The sequence below is a fragment of the Uloborus diversus genome, chromosome 7 (assembly GCF_026930045.1).
Source record: "Uloborus diversus isolate 005 chromosome 7, Udiv.v.3.1, whole genome shotgun sequence".
Lineage (NCBI taxonomy): Eukaryota > Metazoa > Arthropoda > Arachnida > Araneae > Uloboridae > Uloborus > Uloborus diversus.
This window is the reverse complement of record NC_072737.1, coordinates 70,264,343-70,286,534: the sequence shown is the minus strand read 5'-3', so window position 1 is coordinate 70,286,534 and position 22,192 is coordinate 70,264,343. Positions and strand designations below refer to the sequence as shown.

Sequence of the window (22,192 nt, the reverse complement as noted above, 5' to 3'; positions counted from 1 at the left end):
CATTCTTCAATCTTTTATGCCTTTGACGTCACTACTTGGATTTCGATTTGATATTTACGACGGAATCTTAATCGCAAACAATGTTAATCTTTTTTTTTTTTACTATATAGCTTACTTCTACATTTTATGACGTGATGACCACGTGTTTTTCCGGCAGCGCTTGCTTTTTTCCTTTTTTTTTTTAAATTTAGGGAATGCATTTATTTCATTTTCCATCTCCAAAAGCTGGACGTTTTACTGTTTCGATATTAAGTTACATTTCATAGTTAAGCGCATTTAATTCAATAAAAACAGCGAGATTTTTTTTTCTTTGTCACTTGACTTAGTTACTTTTTGCACACTACGGGGAGTTTTGGAGATAACTTTTTTTTTGTTATATTTAAATAAAAAAAGCGGTTTTTTGAGTGATCTTTGTTTCTATTAGGAAATGAGCAGGGAGGTTAAAATAAATATAGATGGAAAAGAAAATTTAGAGATTGATCGTAAAGGTAGATAGCCGCTGAAGGCGGCAATCTTCGCGTAAAAATGTGAATGACACAAAAAAAGATAGAGATGGATTGATTAATACTGCAGCCAAATTTGTTTAAACAGCCGCCGAAGGCAGCAAACTTGAAGTTAAAAGGTAAATGACAAGTTAGCCAAACAGCCGCCGTAGGTGGCTGCTTGCACAGAAAGGTGAATGGCGTAAGAAGGCGAACTAGCTGGTCGCCGCAGGCGGCTAGTAAATAATATAACTTGAAATTAAATTTTTGATTAAAATAGAAGATAGGGTTATTTATGATTAAATGTTAATGTAGCTAGTTTATATTTCATGGACTTTAAAGTCGACAGTTGGAAAAATACAAACTTACTGCTATACTTCATGCGTCATGTCACTGGTGAATGGATAAGTGTGATGTTAATGATGAATGTGTCTAATTCTACAGCTCTGATGTTTCTCTTACATAATTATTTGAAATTTCATTATTACATTTTTTAGGATTGGTGGAAAGTGGAAGTTAATGACAGGCAAGGATTTGTACCTGCTGCTTATGTTAAAAAAATAGAGGCTGGTCTTTCTTCGAGCCAACAGAACTTGGCTGATACAAATAACATCTCTGCTCGTCAGTCACAGATTGAAACACAATTTGACAATCTCATGGGCTTGGGACAAGACAGAAGAAATAAACTGGAAGAGTCATGTAAGGCTTATCAACTAGTTCGTGAAGCTGCTGAACTTGCTCAATGGCTTAAAGATAAGGTATTTTGCTAACTTATTAATATAAATAATTTTGTATGATTTTGAAGCAGTTTCCATTTTTTAAAATAAAATAATATAATTCGCTTGCAAATTTTTAGTACTGTTATTTTAAACAATTTTTTTTTATAGATATTTTGAAAATATGTATGTGTTTCAGTGGTGTTGTATGGAAAGTTTTGTCTTGTGTTTGGAACACTATTTTCCTAGTTTCATTTAGTTTCACCATTTGAATATTTAAAATTCTATTAAACCTCCTGCATTTTAACTTGGAGTTTAAGAATAAATCCAGCAACAAGTTTTATATGTACTAGCCGTCAGGGCTGCTAGATTAGCCGCCTTCGGCGTTTTGATGTACACCACCGAAGGCGGTGTACTTCAAGGACTTCACCGTCTTCTTGCTGTTGCCTCCTGCAGGTTTCTGCAGCACCCAATTTCCTGAGCTCGCTTGCCTAGTGAAAGAATTCAAATTGACATTTTTGGGATGAAAATTACATTCCTTTAAAAGAAAAGGAAAAATATGTCGTCAAAAAACATGCTTTAAGCCATTTGTGCATCGAAAAACATACTTGCCTTAACGCTGCTTGATAAACATTCGCTTTCCAATAATCTACGTTTTCTGCAAGTCACTTCCGCTTTGGCTTTGCCAGTGGCTTCGGAGAAATGATTGAGGTAGAAAAAGAAAGTTTTTAATATCTTCCCTAATTAAAGTTGCATAATTATAACACCTAGCTAAACATGTAACTAGGAAAATTACGAATCTATCGATACCTGGTTTGATTGCTCGGTTTTCTATCATTCACCAGGAGTAGCAATGAAGATAGTCACATACAATCAACTTTTATTAATTTTAGATACTTCAATAAAGTTAAAATTATTATGAGTGCCAGGAATTTTAATTTCTTCTAGAAGCCCTACAAAGTACACAATATATAAATTATTTATGTATGTTTAACTTTAAAAAAGTAAGTAAATCCAAGCATGTTACAGTTAGATAAGAAAATTCTAGATTACCTAAAAGTTTAGCATTTCCACAATTATCATTAAGTGTTGCATAATGGATAACTTTGAACCTTTCCAAAATGTTGAAAAAGCAAAAGATTAAAACCCTGGTAACATTTGAGAATTTTGTGCAAACTAACAAAAATTCAAGAATTTTTCGATCAGCGCATAATTTTAAAGAGCATAATGTCAGTTGTTTAATATTCTTTCCTTGTTGAAAACAGCTCTAAAAACATGTTACTTAATTTTTTACTTGCAGTAAGTACCCCCGTGCAATTTTTCCCCATCTTCTGTACTATATATATGTATATATTTTTAAAAAGATTTATTGAACTTCTTTACGAAGCTAAATAACATTAATTTGAAACAAAATGCTGCATTTTATGTGGAGAAAAGGTTTTTGAGTGTTGTAAAATAAAAGGTTTTTGAGTGTTGTAAAAAAAGCATTCAATAACAGTCTTAATTTTTGTTCAATTTAATTATTTTGTATCTCGACTAGTGGGGAAAAACATTAAATAAAACTCAAAACATTCAACTTAAAAAAAAGTACAAGTAAATTTTCTCTTTGTCATACTGGTAATTTAACTGAAGCAAAACCATTTTCTATTTACTCCTTTTGAATGATTGGTTTGGGCTTAAAATGTGAAGAATTTGCTGTTGCATAATAATGCATTATATTTAAAATGTTTTGTGAGACTTATAACATATGTTCTTCAGTAAATAACATTTTATTAATTTCCAACTGTTAATATAACTTGTTTGATTCCCCTAATATTTTACATTCTAATTTTAGGAACAAATAGCTCAAGTTCAAGATGTTGGAGAAGATCTAGAACAAGTGGAAGTTATGCAAAAGAATTTTGATGACTTCAAAGCTGAACTATTAACAAATGAAACAAGATTACAACAGATGAACGAAACTGCTAGCCGACTAATGAGCTCTGGGCATACTGAAGTTGCTGTGAAGATTCAAACACAAATTGAGGTACTTTTTTATTTTAGAAAAGATGCTATGAAAATCTATTATTTTATTTTTATACATGCATACATTGGAGCGTCTTTGGTAGAAGTACCTAGTTATGTGGTTTACAAGGTTACCTAGTTTTCAAGGTTTTGTGCTATTTTGTGTTTATAATTATAATCTCAGGAGTTCGTTTTTTTCTTTGACATATTGTACTGAAAACTGATTATTATTTACTGTTAAGGGTCAGTTTGTTTTAATTTTGATTTTAGTACCGTAAAATCCCGAAAGTAACCCCCCCCCCATCGAATATACCCCCCCCCCTTTTTTTGCCAAAAGTGAAATTTTCAACAATCCCGAATATAACCCCCCTCTCCTGATTTTATTTAAAAGAACCCAGTGCAGCACGCTCGAATTGAATTCGCTTCGATAACAAAAGGTTGCCGTTTCTTCCAAACCTGTCTTGGATCTTCAAGGTCAGCGCCGCTGCATTCCGTACGTGTCACGTGACAGATAAAGCCAATCGCGTCTCGCGCTCTTCCGACCCAACCTCTCATCCACTGAAGTTCGTATTCGTATTACGATTCTTCTCTCTTCTCACTCTGGTTGTTCAAAAATGTCTCGGCGAAGTTTCACAGTTGAAAAGAAGCTGGAAGTTTTACGGTGGTACGATGCGAATGGTTCATCGCTTCACAAAACAGCTGCCTAATACAAACTCGATCGCAAATGCTTGTGGGACTGGCTAAAAAAGAGAGATTTTCTTGAAATGAATGAATTCGGGAAAAATAAAAGAGTTCAGAAGATTGGCTGCGGTCGCAAACCACTTTCTGAAGATATTGATGAATGTTGGCATAAATTTAGGTTAAGTTTAAAATCCAGAAGTTAAGATATTTAAACTAAGCCAACATTAACTGGCCGTGTAATGTCAAGTTGGAGACAAGCAAAAAAACATGTTTCAGAAAAATACATTTATTAAATATGACTAGAATAACATCCCCATAAAATACACCCCCAAAATATCATAACAAAAGTGGTTCCAGAAAATAAAGAAAAATGTCACCAAAACGTCGATGCAATCGCTTGCCACTCCGAAGGATCAGCTTGAAGACTCACAAAAGGGTCCGCCGAATCACACTTCAGGAATGTCCATACTGAACAGGCAACATTACACAATTCGTAGATCGGTGAGCATCACAGGTGGACACGTGGAACTCACATCCCCGACATTTTAATTGGCCGGACACAACACAAGTGTTTCTTCACCTGGACTCACTAATTCCAGGACTTGGAAGATTAAACATCACATACCACAAAAACCTCCGCTAGCATCGCGGGGAAAAACCCCCCCACACGTGAGCCGGACTAGGCTTCACGATCAGAACCAACCACTGGGGATCGTTGAAAGAAGAAAAACGAGAGAGTGATCGCTGCCACTCGCCACAATATATATGTTTTATCAACCAATGAGATTCCATGCCTCGATGACGTCACCTACACTAACTTCTACTTCGACCATCACTCATTTGCATATTCCACTGCCGCGAATATTCGTACTCCTCTCCATAGCACGTGCGGTCAACGAGTGGAATTAATTCGAGTCGATCAGGTGACAACTCAACTTTTCTGAATAGACACATCGAGACATGCAATCTCCGATGGTCTCAGTAAACAGTCGCCATTAATTATGGCGTGGGGGAATCGTCGATTGAAGTGTTAGCACCAACTAGTTGACAGGTTCTACTTTTACCAGACTGGGCTTAAAGTAGGTACACTTAACTTTAAATTATTTTCTTTAAATTATCGGCTGTGGACCGAGAATAAAAAAATAAAATAAAATAATATTTTATGCTAACAATGAAGAGCTATATGAATTTTTGCTGAAAGAAAGAGAAGCCGGGCGAGCGGTTAGCAATAAGCTGCTTTCCGAAGAAGCTCTTAAAATTGGCCAAAAACACGGTTTTACTGAGTTTAAAGCTACAGCTCAGTATATCGCCAATTTTAAAAAGAGGTTCAACGTGTCTTTGAGAATCGGCACGACGGATTCCCAAAAGACACCCGAGGAGCTAAAGGAAGCAATTTCCTGTTTCTTTGATTGCGTGAAAAGGTCTCGCGAAACGTTTGACTATACCGACTACAATATAGGAAATATGGATCAAACGATGTGTCGATTCGATATGCCAATCAACCGCACAAATAATGTGAAAGGAGACTCGACCATTCGCATCACAAATACCGGATGCAAGAAGCGGGGCTTCACAGTTGCTTTGTGCGCCCGCGCTTCCGGTCACAAGATGCCAGCCCTCTGCATCTTAAAAGAGGCTTCGGGAAAAATTCCGAACAAAGCTTGGTCGAAGCTTGTCATTCCGGAGAATGTGAGCGTTACAGCCACGAAAAACGGCTGGATGCACGGGGACACATTTAAGCTTTGGGTGCGGAAAGTGTGGGGCTCCGATGAAGATGACGTAAAACGTCTGCTCATTATAGATCGCGCCCCCATTCACAAGACAGCGGAGGCCTCATCAGCTCTTGCAGAAGTAAACACTAACGTAATCCTCATTCCTCCTGGCTGTACTAGCCTATTACAGCCTGCAGATGTGTGCTGGAATAGGCCATTTAAAGCGAAACTGCAAGAGCTGTGGGCGGACTACCTTCGTAAGGAAGAAAGAACGGCCAAAGGAAACTTGAAGCAGCCGTCTCGCCAGGACGTGCTACGATGGGTGTCCGTTGCATGGGCAGCTGTTCCCGAGGAGCTAATAGTCAAATCGTTTAAGTGCTGCGGTATATCTATCAGCTTGGATGGTTCGCAGAATGGCGAACTACACTCTGATCTTGCGCGCGCTTTTTGTCCTTCTACTGATGAACTTCAGCCAGAACTTTTGGACTTAGCTTTAATGGAGGATGAAGTGGAAAGTGACTTTGAGGGATTTTCTGACGAAGACTAGTGTATAAAATTCTCTCGTTTTGTAATCTTTTTTTAATTTCATAAATCCAGGTTCGTTCAAAATAAAAAAAAAATGCTTTCGATAATTGAAAGTTATTTAACTTTTGGTATACCAATTCTTGTTCCTGAATTAAAGTGCATTAATAATGATTTTTTTTTCAGTGTTTACTAAAGTTTTTGAACTGTATAAAGTCAAATTATAGGGGTTTTACAATTTTAAATTTAGCATCCCTTTTTTGGTAATAGATGGCGCCACCATTCAATTCGTTATTTTTACTTATTGATGTTTAAACGATCTTTTTGTGAAAATTTTCTAAAAAATCTCGATTATAACCCCCCCCCCCTAAAATGTATCGATTAAGTTTTGAAAAGGGGGGGGTTACTTTCGGGATTTTACGGGTTGCTGTAACCATTTAACTCAGCAATACAAAAAAGATTTGTGGTCAATGAATGTCAGTCATAGAATGCACTCTCCAGCAAATTAGAATATGTGTTGATTTGCTGGAAAGTAGACTAGTTTAGCTTTAAGTAAACTTCCAGTAATTTATTGTTATTATTGAAAAATATAGCAAAGTTTTGTAATCCATTCAAATCAATTTTGTGTTCTTTAGGAAGTAAATCAAAAATGGCAAGAAGTTCAGCAAGTTTCAGCAGAAAGAGCTACTCAGCTAGGCTCAGCTCATGAAGTCCAGCGTTTCCAACGTGATGTTGATGAAACAAAAGATTGGATTCGTGAAAAAGATGATAATCTGAACTCTGATATATGTGGTGATGATTTGCGAAGTGTTCAGACTTTACAAAGAAAACATGAAGGTCTTGAAAGAGATTTGGCTGCTCTTGGGGACAGGGTAATAAAATGCTCTATTCTTTGTTAATGTAACTGCAACATCTAATGTTATTTATTTTTTAAGTTGTAAAAACCATTATTTAAAGAAAGAAAGAAAATAAATTCTTCAATAGGGTAGTTTATTCAACAAAATCGACTTTTTTTTAGAGATGGGCAATGTTGTTCTTTTCAGCGATCTGTTCATCAGAGGATCGTTCACGTTTTTGACCTGTACAACTGAACTTGTTCAGTTGAACAACTTTGTTCATTTAAAAAGTTGCATTTGATATCTTTACAAGACTTACGTACACTGAAAATTTTTCATTGGTTTTGTTATATTCTTTTTGGGAAAAAGCAAGTAAAGCTACCTAATACTACTTAGATAATTGTATTCTAAAAATTTTTTTCAAGAAATGTTTATTCAGATTTAGAGCTACTTGTATGAAGCAAATATAGTTCATTTTATAAGCTATGTCTCGGTAATTGATTGGTGAAAGATGTTATTCCAAAACTTGCAGGTTCGATGCCTGGTACAAATTTATGAAAAAAAAATTATTAGCATAAAAGTAAATAAAATTGACAAGATGTCAAAAAATTTGAAGAATTAATTTTGAAAAATAATATTGATAGCTGAATACTGTCCTATAAAGCATTGTGAAGCGAAAAATTGAACAAAAGATTATTTTGAATGTGTGAAATGAAAGTGATATCAAAAGCTGTATAAAAAAAATTCTAAATGAGAAATTAAATGTGACAAAGAGAGAGGACAGAGAAAATATTGTTCAAAAGAACGACCGTTTATTTTTTAGGCGGTCGTACTCCACCGTTCATTTTGAGGAATCTGTTTTTGACCCTTTCGTTCATGAACGATGCATCTCTACTTTTTTCTTTTTGTAACCTATATATCTTCAACATTATCCATAGAAAATTGCAGAAAAACTATATGAAATGTATTGCATCCCTTAGAAAAAGCTTTTTATCTTATTCATTTGAGAAAGGTTTAGTATATTGATGACTAGCATAAAAGTTCTAATTTCTTTTGCAACTTACACCTGATGAAGGACATAAAATCTTTTGATTAGGCTTTTTAATTGTCTGCCATGATATTTTGAATTACATAAGCACAGCAGAGAAAATTGAATTCTAACTTTACTTTTCAGATATGCAAAATGTTGTAGTTAAAGTTAATCCAATTAATCAATGAAAATAGAAAAACTTTTTTTTATACTGTCCAACATACTTACACTATTAAATTACTTTTAGATTCGCAGCTTAGATGACACTGCAAGTCGTTTGATGCAGACGCATCCTGAAGCAGCTGAAACCATATATACAAAACAAAAAGAAATTAATGAAGAATGGACGCAGTTAACTGCAAAAGCAAATGCTAGAAAAGAAAAACTTTTGGACTCTTATGATTTACAGAGATTCCTTGCTGATTATAGGTATGTATTTAAAATTTATTTTGTGAGTATCTAATATACCTGTACATTTTTTACATAATTTTACTATTACCCCTATGTATAATTGTATAAAGAAAACTATTTTTGAATGTAGAAGGAAAAAAAAATATTAAATTTAATCAACTGTCAAAACAAAATATAATATTAATTAAATTTTAAAAGTACTTGCAAAATGTAAGCTAGAAAGCTGCAAATTAAAATGAAAAACTGAGGTGAAGGTAGCTGCTGGAGCAAGTGCATTTGACCTCTCAACAGCTGAGGATTCCAATATAGGCTCCTATTGGGCACCTTTTTTGTTTTTACTTTTGTTTGTCATAAACTGTATTTTTTTTTTAATTCCACAGATTTGAGCAGAAAAGGGGAAAAAAATCTTTGCATTTCAGAAATAGTCTGCAGACGCTCAAGAATCTGCGAAGGGCATCGCAGCGTAAGTTTTCACTACCAGGCATTGTGAACTAAAAACTGAAAAATTTGTCCTATTTAAAAAAAATTCTGTTAAGTACAGGGAACAGCTAGTGATGTAATAAATTTAATGCAAGGTAACACATTTAATGCCGCATTTTATCTGCAAGGAAGTAGAGTATAAAAGAAATGTTCCTGAAAAACATATTCTCAGGATGAACTTTGAGAAATATATCGCTAAGTACCAGTAGTGTATCCCTGGCTCCCCTATAGTTTTTTGATGGTTTGCAAATGGACTAAATTGAAATATTTTTTTTTTTTTAATGCCCTCTTAAAACTTTAAACAAAGGCGATTTTAAATCTCGCATTTTCAAAAATAAGCCTAAAATATGTTAAGTGGAGTACTTTTTTTTACTGTACTTTTTTCTAAACTCATTCTTCTATTTCTTATTTAAGGGATTTGATGTCATGGATTCAAAGCATGATGAGTCTAGTGTTCTCTGAAGAACTAGCTAATGATGTTACTGGTGCAGAAGCTTTACTGGAAAGGCACCAGGTGAGTTGATTTGTGTTTCATTTCTAGTTTTTATCAGTTTGATACTACGTTTTGTTTTGGTATGTGGGGTTTATTTTAGTATTTTAAGTGTTTTGTAAAATTATACATCCATGTGGTCACCCAATGTTTCATTCAGCATTTAATTTTTTTTTATAGAACTACCGTTCTGAGATTGACGCACACTATGGTATCCCACAGGTATTCTAGAATGACAGAGCTTGAAATTAACAGCAACTTTTTTTTTAACATTTTGCAAGTGCACCTGTTTGCACTTACTGCTGTGATTTAAAAATGCTTTGCTCTTAAGAGAAAAAAAAAGCTTGTTTGTATTATTTGCAGTTGCTGATTCTAGCTAATTAACTGAATAACATTCGATTTGATTAAAATGCTTTATGTGTTTAAGAAATTCAAACACTTAGCCTTATATGTACGTACGTTTAAATTCGCATGAGGGATCTAAGAATTTTTTTTTTTTATCAAAAACTACAACAGGATTTCTTGAAAGAATTATGAGCCATAAGGCAATGACAGATAGTGAGAACTATTTCATCTGCAGCTAATTTGATACATTTTGAATTTAAAGTGTTTGCTGGTTTTAGGACTAAACCAAAGTTAACATTCAAGTTGTACAAACATTGTTTGGATACATATTAAGTTGCATGTATTTGTATAATCTGTTAGTATAGCAAATTACTAGCTAGTAATTACTTTCAATCTCGAAACTGTTTTTGTTTTCGTTTTGCATGTGTTAAATTGGATTTCCTATTGAAAATGTATATTTTGTGCTAATATATATTTTGAATCATAAAATGTTAATTTTTAGTCTTTGTTCAAGTACAGTATCAGTTAATGATTAAAAAAATCTTGACACGAAAACATCTTGTACAGTGAGGAAAAGAGATACGGTAAATATTATTTGAAGATGACCAGTAGCTATTTCAAGTTTCCATTAAAGTTCACTGATATTATTATAACTCAACAGAATTTATGAACTAACATTATTTTTAAAAAAAATATTTGCAATGGAAAATTGAATGTTCCAAACACCATAGTTAAAATAGTGTTGCACTTAACTCAAAAACAAAATTAGGAACAATACAATTTAATTACTCTTCTTACAAATGATATTAAATTTCATAGCCAAAGAAAATAAATAGCAAACATAATAGTCTAACTTTTAAAAGTTTAGTTTCAAAAGCATTGATTTTTTTTCTTACTATCTTAGTTGAGATAAAATGACATGTAGTTATAGAAGCAATTATCGTTCTATATTCATCTTCAGGTGTGTTTTTAGAATAGGAATATCTTTGTAAAATGGTTATAGAACTATATATATATATATATATATATATATATATATAACTAGAGTCCATAGTTTTCAAATTATTTTTCTTTCTTGAAACCTTCATAAATGCATTTTTAATTTATTTACTTTAAAAAATGTTCCACAAAGTGCACTATTAATCGCAAAAGTATTGGCAAAAGTTGGAAGTATTCTTTTGCAATATTTTTTTACTTTTACCTTTTGTTAGTTCGTCTCCAATTGACTGCTTTCTTTCATATTAACAGTCATAATACATGTGTTGATTGAGGCACAAACTGGGTTTGCTTTGCATCTCCTTCACAGAGCTCTAAATCATGAAAGCGCGGCCACTTCACAAAAGTTCATTTCTTAAAATTAGACCTCTCACAAAATTTTATTTGGAAAATCAGTTCTTTCTTTGCTTTTAAGCTCAATCAGTTTCCTGAAAACAAAACATAAAAGTGAAGTCCATTTAGGGCAAAGGAGTTTCAGATTAGATTTGTGATAGCCAAGGCAATAGCTTCTATACAAGATCACAGGATATTTTTATCCAGGCTACGAGCATGTATGGATAGCAGAATTACAACATCCAAACACTGTAACAAAACCACCCAAACTCAGCAGAATATGGATATTGTAATCAGCATGCTGGTATATGCTTGTAATTCTGCCTTAGTTCTGGCTTGGGGCTGTAACTTATATCTTAATGTCATGTATGTTCCTCATAAGAGTTATGATTGCAAGCTCTGAACACTGTGAATATATTAGTCCAAATGTACAATTGTTAGAATGAAAAAATAATTTAGGCACTAATTTTTCTTTTCTTTTAATATTAGGAGCATCGTACTGAAATAGATGCCAGAGCAGGAACATTTCAAGCGTTTGAAATGTTTGGACAACAATTACTGCAAAGTGGACATTATGCTAGTGTTGAAGTACAGGAGAAACTGGAAAAAATGAATGATGCAAGACAAGAATTAGAAAAGTACTTTATCTGATATTTTGTTTAGACTTAACATAATGGTACTTTATGTATATTAGTAAGTAGTAAGTTAGTAGCAAGTTACTGTGAGTAATTTTTATTCAATGAAGGGGACCGAAGTAGAGATTTATATTAGTAATTTAATATTACATAGCAAGGATATTCTGGATAAGAGTATTGCAAAGTTCTGGAATAGATCCACTTTACGCAATCTGAGTCTACTTTTTTGATACTGGAATTGTTTTACAGTTTTTGTTCCTATACCAGGACTCAAAAATTATATTGCCCCACATGCTTGGGGCATGAAAAAATTCCGTTGGGACATGAGTCTCTTACACTTATATGTTCAGCTAGGAACATAATTATTATAACTTTTAAATGAAGTATTAATGATGACTTATTATGTGCTATTTATTTAAACTGTTTTATATTGAAACAATTCTTGATTCAGATATAAAGCTATTAAATTAATTTTTTGTCTGATTAATGCTGTACGACAAATTCAAATATTTTTACTGTTATACAACAAAAAAACTGAGGATGTAAAAATTTGATTTGGGCATGTAAAATTTTTCAAGCTTTGCCCTCTAGTCTCTTTGATCAACTGTTATAATTTCTTTTACTAAGTCTTCCTTTTTTTACTTAATTTTTGTGTACTCATTCAGACAGTCTTATTTTTACTTATCAAAACATAATTCAGTCTTTTCCCTTTTTACTTCTCCTTTACTTTCTTTTCATGCTTTTAGTTGAAGTACTATACTTTTAGTACTATGTAAGAATATTTAACAGTAACTTCAATAATAGACTAATGAGATTTAGATTTAATTGGGTAACAATTACAACTTGATATAAAGGATAATTACATTTTAATTATCATTATTAATAAACTTTGTTCTTGATACAAGTGCTTCTTGCTACAGACTCACAGCTTCTTAATGCTAAACTAAATGCATCGTTGAAAACAAAATTATGTTGATTATCTGTGTCTCTTGCCTTCTTTCTCAAGATAAAAGAATATTCTGAAAATGAAAAATATGGTTAATAATCTGTGCCATATATTAAAATTGACGTTGTAAATTTCATTGTTTGATGCAAATGCCTTGGATCCTTCCTGCCTTAAGTGTATAAACTAAGCAATAACTTTATAATGATTTGAAAGTCAGTAACAAGATGTTGTGTCTTGAAATGAATAACATATTTTTGTTTATGCACTTTTTAGAGCATGGATTGCTAGACGAATGAAGCTTGACCAATGTCTGGAGCTACAGCTCTTTTACAGAGATTGTGAACAGGCTGAAAACTGGATGGGCAGTCGAGAAGCTTTTCTCAGCTCAGATGATATGGGTGGAGATAACGTTGAGTCATTGATCAAGAAGCATGAAGATTTTGATAAAGCTATCAATGCCCAAGTAAGTTTTTTGAATCTTAATAGTATTTTTATTTGAAATTTAGCACCTTCAGAAAATGTCAAAGAAATGTCAAAATGTGTCTGAACAGCTGGGGTTTTTTTTTTTAGCTATTCTTATAGAACTTTTTTTTTGCTCATTTGCTTTCACTTTTGTAGTTTTTTATCCATAAATTAAAGGGGTTTTTCTCACCTGAGTAAATCTTTTAAAAAACAAAAGAAAAGTCGTCAAAATTCCAAAAGATTGACTTTACCTTATAAATTTGTAAGGGGAAAAAACCCACTCTTGAACACTATTTTTGTTTTTGAATTTGTTTAAAGTATTGCAACAAGGTTTTATTAATTTTAATAGAAGTCAGTTTACCAATGGGAGACCTAATACTAAAATTAACTCCGTCTATAGAAGTATGTTTATCACTTGCTCAAATCATTTGATTTATCATCCATCGTCATCTCTCATGGAAACAAAATAATTTTCTTTTTGCTAAATATTTTGCATGTTATTTGACAAAAAAAAAAAAAAAACTTGATAATTTTTATTGTATTTTTTAATGTTTGACTTGAGTCATTTGTTGCTTACTATATTAACACTGCTTCACTATTTTTGCAGGAGGAGAAAATTGCTGCATTAGCTGCTTTGGCTGATCAGTTAGTTGCTGCTGATCATTATTCTTCAGATGCCATTAATGAAAAGAAAGATCAAGTGCTTGAAAGATGGCGTCATTTGAAAGACAATCTGATCAAGAAACGATCCAAATTGGGTGAATCAATGACACTGCAACAGTTCAGTCGTGATGCTGATGAAATTGAAAACTGGATCACAGAAAAGCTTCAAATGGCTATGGATGAGTCCTACAAAGATCCTACTAATATACAAAGCAAACACCAAAAGCATCAAGCCTTTGAAGCAGAATTGGCTGCTAATGCCGACAGAATCCAGTCTGTTTTGGCAAATGGTCAAAACCTCATTGATCAACATCAGTGTGCTGGGTCAGAGGATGCTGTGCAAGCTCGTTTAAGTTGCTTAGCTGAGCAATGGGAACATCTGACGAAGAAAACAATTGAAAAGAGCATCAAAATTAAGGAAGCAAACAAACAGCGTACATTCAATGCTGCTGTGAAAGACATAGATTTCTGGTTGGGAGAAGTAAGTAAATTTGTTTCTCTTGTTCAGTTAAGCTTACATCTAAAAATTATTTTGTGCCTAACATTTTAATGAAAAACTAATGGTCGCAATGCATACTGAAGCAATTATTTTGTATTTTCTTGACTTTTTAATTAAGGCTGTAATAACAATTGTGTTATACAGAAGCTACTGAAGAATAGCTTGATTAGTAAAATTGTAAGCAAATTAAAATTAAAAAATCATTTCCTTATGAAAAATTTGGAATTATGTCACTTTCTTTGTGCAAGTAATAATGCTATGAAGATATCAGATGCATGTGAATTTATACATTTATAAAACTCGGTTTTGAAAACGTTGATGCAAATCTCGTTTAGTTAGCTTTTTTTTTTGTGAACTTGATTCTGTTTTGCATAGTAATGGTCACATAATGATGAAAAATAACATATATAGATCTATTTTTGAGACAAATAGTTTCAGGTGAAATTTTTCAGATGCTCTATGTAATTTTTTTACCTGCATATTCATTATTTATTGATCAACTGATTTTATTTCACCAGCTAACGTACTTAACAAACGAGTTTTTATGCCCCCCCCCCCCCCCCCAAGCATGTACAGTCGGGCTTCCATACATCGAAGTAGACCCAATTTCTAATTTGTACGAGCATTGGATTAAATGAAAGTTAATAATTTAAAAAAATTAAATGTGAAACATTTACTGAGCACTTAGATTGTTTCTAAAAAATTATGAGTGAAAGTTTTTTTATAAGTTTCAGTACTTTTATTACCTATGGTTTTCCGATTCCTCATAGCAGCAGGCACTCTGCTTGTGGAAATACTAAATTTACCAGAAAGGATATTTTTGCACCTTCAGACATCTTTATTCTTCAGCTATTCAACTTCATCCGCAACATTAGGGGATTTTTGTTTTGACGATGGTAATCAAGAGAAAAAGTAAAAAACTTTACTTCAATGATTTTCACTGAAGCTAAAAAGACTAGGAATGATAATTAACAGACAAAGGGGATAACTTGAAACTGATTTTACTGTATTACTGGTTACAACTAAGATTTTAAATACACTTGAGCGAATTTAAGAACTCAAGAACAGAACAACAACCTATCTATACACCCCTCAACCCAAGATTTCTTATTAATTTCGTTGCAACCTTTAGTGAACATAATTTTCTCCCCTAACCTTCATTTTTCATGAGAGAAACAGTCTAAAGTGGAAAAAAAATCTACGAATGTCTCGAAATTTGTTTTGATGTATAGAAATTTTTTCAATATATAGAACCAATTTTTCTATGTAATGGACATAGAAGTTTGCAGGGATTTTGATATATAGAAAATTTTTATGTATGGAAGTTCGATATATGGAGGTTTGACTGTATTTGATACTTTACAATATCTATTTCCACTTCTGCAGCAAATTTTTTTCAAGAACTTTAGTTACACTTTGTTATGTTTTGTGTTATTGGTATGTAACTATTTATGTACTGTTGCTAAAATATTATATGGTGTTAGGATTAACATAAGTGTAGTTTAACATACTTCAGATTTAAAATCTGTTCATTGATGAACTTTCAGCAGATCTATAAAAGAAATCCAACTTATATATTTGGCGCTGTGAAAGACCAAAATTGGAGGTTATTGACTTTCACCGATGATTTACCAGAAATATTCAGCCTTTTGTCGATATCTTTGGTAGATGAATGTTGTTATTCATCAGCTAATGTTGACATCCACCAGATTTCAGACTTTCGCAGTAACATCAGTAACATATGTATATGTCATTCAAACAATTGTTTACTTAAACTCCTTGTCGGTGCAAAATAGTCAGATGTCAGTTTCATTTGATAGTTTGAATTACTGAGTCATTCTGTGGAATTCTTAATAAACGCATAGTTCTGTATTTAACCGATTTGTTTTTATGTTTAGGTTGAATCTTTATTGAAATCAGAGGAATCTGGTAAAGATTTGGCCTCAGTTCAGAATCTGATTAAAAAACATCAACTTGTTGAAGCAGATGTAAATGCGCACGAAGATCGTATTCGTGATATGAATAGCCTTGCAGACAGCTTGTTTAAATCTGGCCAGTGTGATGCAGCTGTTATAGAAGAAAAGCGTAGTTCAATAAATGAACGTTATAACAGAGTCAAGACTCTTGCTGGCCATCGAAGAGCAAGGCTGAATGAAGCTAATACATTGCATCAATTTTTCCGAGACATAGCTGATGAAGAATCATGGATTAAGTATGTTGGTTTGTTTTTCTTTTTTTTTTTTTTTTGATTGAAATTTTAATCTTTGTTCCTTTAAGTGTGTAGTGAGAATTTTCTGTTAGAATATACCTATGGTTGAAATCATATCTCATTAATCAAAAATCATTTTCAGTTTCCTAACTTTTAACTCATTTACTTAATAATAAGAGAAATAAGTTGTGGGAGTATCTTTACCTACCTACAAAACTTTGCAGTGAAACACTTTCTTGTCTTTGAAATAATTCTTAGTTATTCTGCAGTAAGTTACTGCCTTTAACCAGAGCTAAGGCAGAGGTACGTGCAATATACCAATATAGGCGGTAACTTACTGCTTTATATCCAAACTTTGCTTTCAATCTAAGAGTTTAATCGCACTATGGCTGCAGACTCTCGCTAATGAGCTACATTTACTTCAGTAACCAGTTTTGTGGCACTCTCAACTTCAATGAGAGGACATCTACCTCCAGCTCGGTTATTCACTTTTCCAGACTGATGAGCCATAACACGGACAAAACTGCAGTCTCTGGATGTGATAACCTGGCTGTCGGTATGCTGGATGTTATTTGTTTCTAATTTTGAGAACTTGAATATGTCTTTTATGATTATGTTTAAAATGACCGCATTTATACATGCGAAATTTCATTCATATCCCAAAATGAAAATCACCCATTTATGCTATCTAGTTTAACGTGAGATAATTGGTTTTTCACATTTTATTTCCATACACAAGTGTAACAAATATGACATTTTATAGGGAAAAGAAACTGTTAGTTAGTTCTGATGATTATGGACGTGATCTTACTGGTGTACAGAACTTAAGGAAAAAGCATGTACGACTGGAAGCAGAATTGGCTGCTCATGAGCCAACAATTGAAGCAGTTCAAGAGGCTGGTCAGAAGCTCATGGCGGAATCCAATTTAGGCGTACCTGAAATTGAGCTCAGGTTGAAAAACCTCGATAAAGCCTGGCAAGAACTTAAAAAGGTATTTATTCATGATAGAGAAAAGCAAATGTCTCACATTATAAGATTGTCTGCATGTTTTATTTATTCGATTTGCTCAATTTTTTAGATGACTTCTGATAGAGGAACAAAGTTGAACGAGTCCCTCTCTTATCAAAATTTCTTGGCTAAATTGGAAGAGGAAGAAGCTTGGATTTCTGAAAAACATCAGCTTCTTACTGTTGAAGATTATGGGGATACCATGGCAGCTGTTCAGGTAAATTGCCAACTTTTAATTTACAGCCCATTGTAAGAAAATAATTTATTTTATTTTTATTTTTGATCCCAATTAGAGTTGATTGCAAACTTTTTTTTTTTTAATTTCATTGTAAAAAAGTTTGACATTGAGAAAAAAAAAAGGATAACTACTCCCTTCCAAATGTTGGTATCCCTATAGAAATTTTAAATGTTTACTTTGTTTTCCATAATTTTTATGAATGTCTGCCAGTTTTCCCTCCAATTTTTTTGAGCAACTTTGTAATGGTCAAAATTATAATCATTTTTCATAAAGGAAGGAAATTTTTGCCTGTTTGAGAAACAATTTATGAGAAAGCCACGGTTGTGAAGCATAATGCAAAATGTATTGCATATCCATGTTTGTGAATTACAGGGAACCACTTTTCATTACAAAAGTATTTTAAGCTTCCAGTTGATAAGCAACTGTCACAATGACCGCTTCTTTCATATTGATAGTATATCTTTTTTTTATTGCTGCTTGACATCTAGAAATTCAGAACTTGTGCATTGAGAAAACCCCCCCAAAAAAAAACCTGTGGCCCCAAAACTTGGTGCTGTGTAACCTTAGTTTTTGCATGAATTATTACTTATGGAAAGTTTGTTATTAAAAGTCGGTTATGTTTTTTTGAGTTTAGTGTCCTGTAGGAAATATTTAGCATTTCATGTGTTTCTTATTAAAAGCAGATATTTCTTTATTTTAGCTGCCTTGGATAAGATTTTTAATATAAGTGTGGGCCTCAAGTCTCACCCATAAACTTTAATGAGTATAAGAGTTTGATATGAGTATAAATTTTTTTTAAAAAACTGTTTTACTATGTATGTTATCCAAGGTGCAGCCAAAATTTCCTTTATGGTGGTTTTTATCCATAAACGAGTTTGGATTTTCTCGTGTTTGGGGAGAGAGTTTGGTCATACGAGTCTTACTATACTTAAGATTGACAATATAGCTTAAAACCAAAGGTTCTGGAAGTTTAACTCTCCTCCCCCCCCCCCCTTGATACCCTTCGTCCAACCATTTGTTACGATAAAAATAACAAGTAATTGATGTTTTGTTGAGTTCAACATCTATTGTATTAATTACAGAATATTATTTTATTCATTTACAGATACTGTAGTTTATTGCTTATTGTATCGGACTTATTGTTAATAGTTTGATTACTAAGTGACAGTTGCTTTCCAATATAATTTTTAAAATTATTTCAAACTAAGGGGACTTCTGTTCAAACATTACTTATTGTAATGAACTAGGATTTCATGATCATTAATAAAACATTTTTATTCATATTGTTGTGGGAGGTTTTACTAATTTGTATTGCATTTATAAATCTAGATCAACTGTCATTATGTAAAATTCTGAGGTGCATATTTTAAAATTGACTTAAAGATTCTTTTAGAACATTGTTGTTCATGCAAATGTTTGTTTTTATTAATACAACATATACTTTTTATAGGGATTGTTGAAAAAACATGAAGCATTCGAAATTGATTTTGCTGTTCACCGTGACAGATGTGTTGGAATATCATCTGAAGGACAGCAGTTAATTGCTGAAGGAAATCATCATTCTGATAGTATTAGCCAAAGGTTACAACTTTTGCATGATAGAATAAATGCCCTTGACACCAGTGCTGCGAGAAGAAAAAGCAAGTTGAAGGACAATTCTGCATATTTGCAGTTTATGTGGAAAGCAGATGTCGTTGAAAGTTGGATAGGTATAGTACTTTTTGGATTTTAGTAGGTACCTTTCAAACAGTCAGTTTAACCCATATTTGGTTGTTTAAAGAATGCAAAATGTTGAGTTTTTTTTTTTTTTTTAATTATTATTTAAAGAAAATACTTAATCCAATCAAGTTTTTACACACCGATTCTTGTGCATTCTGTGGAGCTTTTAGTGCTGCCGTTATATTATTCAATAATATTGAGAAATTAATGATTATTTTCTTGTAAGTTTTCTTAACAAAATTTACTATGAAAGTTCAAATGATATTGAATTTGTTTATGCTGTAATGAGTTAAAAGTCTAAAAACAATTCATTACTTTCACATTGTTCAAAAACTGAAACAGAAGCAAATATTTTGAAGTAATTTATATGTATTCAAGCAAACCACAAAATGAAAACTTGTCTGAATGCTATTGCAATTTTATTTTTCTTATATTTATAAATATAAATTCAGATTAATTGTATAAACACGTGTATAAATCAAGAAATTTAGTACAAAAAATACGGTTCAAAGTTGTAACGCCAACTTATACACAAGGCAGGAATTCTGAAAATTTTCTTCAAACAATTCTTGAGAAAAAACATTCGAAAACGTTGACATTTCCCCAATTTTGTCCAAACATTTAAAAAAAAGGATTTTTACATTCTGCTATAATTTTACATGGTCCAACTATGAATTAAAGGCTAAGTAAGGTCCATAAAAAACAGACTACATGAAAAGTGTAGGAAATGCCATATTCACGAATTTTCCCAATAGTTGGTAGTGGGAAATGGAATGTTCATAAAAAGAAATGAATGCAGTATTTCTGTAGCGTAAAATTGTATTTATTTTCATTTGAAATGCAAACAAATAGGGTAACACCCCCAGTCATTGGCAGGTCACCAGTGATTGCCACTTCCAACCAAAATGTCCTAAAATAAGATTCATATCCAATCTTTTAAAAGTAGAAGGCTATATACCAACTGAATGTACATTATAACTTCAATTCATATTACTAAATGGTAGCAGTGCATAGGAAAGAGAAACAATTGGAGCTTGTGTCAAGTAAGCCATTTTGTTGCAAAAGCTTCTTCTCTGGCTTAAGGGAAGCATGCATATCAATCCATTAAAATCTGACTTAAAATATATTTTACATTTTGGTTGTCAAAAGTTTTGTTTAGTTAAAGGGTATTACTTTCAGTTGGTAGAAGTAAATTTTCGTCTCTTTTTGGGTTTTAAAAAAAATGATAAATGCCATTTAGTGGTGCTTCAGTTTTGCTAGTCCCCAGTAATTGGCACATGCGCTTATATAATCCCTAATGTGTTGTGCAATGTGTCACTAGTGTGGTTTCTGATACTTTTGCAGCAACGATATTATATGGGTTCTACTACTGATTTGAATCCTCCTGAATCTACTGTTAAATTTTTAAAAGAAACAATAAAAAACATATGTTTGGCCATCACAGTCAGATATTGCAACTGTAGGGAACTATTCCATTTTTTATGGTCCCTTCGAATCACCCGGTTAATGTTTGTTTTTATGTGAAAACAGCTATAATTTGTATAATCAAAATTGCATGCAGACTGATGAAACAGCAATAATCCCGATATATTTTTCCATGCAACATTCAAATTTTTATTTCTCTAAAATAAGTTTTTAATGTTAAGATGTGTGCTTTAACATAAATTACCCACTTTAAATTAACATTAATTATGTGTCTTATGATGATAAAATTTGTATGTAATCAAAAAATGAAAAATAAAGTGATTTTCTAGTTATATTAACATATGCCATATTTTTTTTATTTTTTCCCCAATTTCCCTCGAAAGAATGGAAGGACGAGAGGGGTGGTTGATTTTAGTGCAAGTATATATATAGTGATAATATTTAGTACAAATTAACTATAATAAAAAATAAGCTTTTAAATTAGAGTTCGCTAAAAAATAATAAAACTGGAATTTAATCTCTCTAACTGTTTGATAAGTTTATTGTATTGATTTTAACAAATGTGAATATTCTTTTCATGTAGCGGACAAAGAAACTCATGTACGTTCAGAGGACTATGGTCGAGATTTGTCTTCTGTACAAACTCTTTTAACAAAACAAGTAAGTTTTCAGTTTTCAATGCAGTTATATAAATAGCCATTGAGGAATTGCACTTTTTTTTCATTTCTGTTTTGTTTAAAAATAGGAAACCTTTGATGCAGGATTGGCTGCATTTGAACAAGAAGGCATTCAAAGTATTACTCAGTTAAAAGATCAACTTTTGGCAGCTAATCATGAGCAGACATCAGCTATTGTCAAACGTCATGATGATGTAATGGGAAGGTTTGTAAAATTAAACATATATCTCCTTAAAAAAATTCTGTAATATGAATTATTTGAATGAAATGGAAATCAAAGATTCTGTTTTTTAGTTTAAGAGTTAATGTCGATTAATTACTTTTGCTATCAACACCACTAGATGAATTAAATTGTCATGTGGTTAGGCAAGTGACTTGTGCATCTTTGATCGTGGAGTTTGGGCTCCCGGTTTAAATGTCCAGTTGATAGATTTTCAAAAGGCAGAAAGTCATCAGTGCACATACCACATGATTATATTAATTCAGTATAACCTTGATTTAACGATTGTCAAGGAACTGAAAAAAGTTATCTTTAAATCAAGGATATCGTTAATTATTGTGACTTTTTATTTTGACTTTTTATTAGTTTTAATAAATGCTAAATATTTATAACATTTTTAATAATATATTTTGTTTATATTTCTGTTAGTGCTGAATTTAATGCTTAAATGA

The 22,192-nt window shown here is 32.4% G+C and overlaps 1 protein-coding gene across 2 annotated transcripts in view; it reads left to right on the top strand.

The window, feature by feature from the left end:
- The window catches only part of LOC129225834 (spectrin alpha chain-like), an 82,802-nt gene that overhangs the window by 41,514 nt on the left and 19,096 nt on the right, over positions 1-22,192 (top strand). The window contains exons 25-39 of one of the 2 annotated variants that reach the window (XM_054860352.1): positions 980-1,240; positions 3,033-3,224; positions 6,753-6,989; positions 8,231-8,412; positions 9,289-9,388; positions 9,545-9,586; positions 11,528-11,676; positions 12,893-13,082; positions 13,689-14,225; positions 16,142-16,455; positions 17,216-17,444; positions 17,532-17,678; positions 19,150-19,408; positions 21,427-21,503; positions 21,589-21,725. In XM_054860352.1, coding sequence (XP_054716327.1) covers positions 980-1,240; positions 3,033-3,224; positions 6,753-6,989; positions 8,231-8,412; positions 9,289-9,388; positions 9,545-9,586; positions 11,528-11,676; positions 12,893-13,082; positions 13,689-14,225; positions 16,142-16,455; positions 17,216-17,444; positions 17,532-17,678; positions 19,150-19,408; positions 21,427-21,503; positions 21,589-21,725 — 3,053 coding nt within the window. The remainder of the gene's footprint in view (positions 1-979; positions 1,241-3,032; positions 3,225-6,752; positions 6,990-8,230; positions 8,413-9,288; positions 9,389-9,544; positions 9,587-11,527; positions 11,677-12,892; positions 13,083-13,688; positions 14,226-16,141; positions 16,456-17,215; positions 17,445-17,531; positions 17,679-19,149; positions 19,409-21,426; positions 21,504-21,588; positions 21,726-22,192) is intronic. The other variant, XM_054860353.1, reaches the window with a different exon arrangement.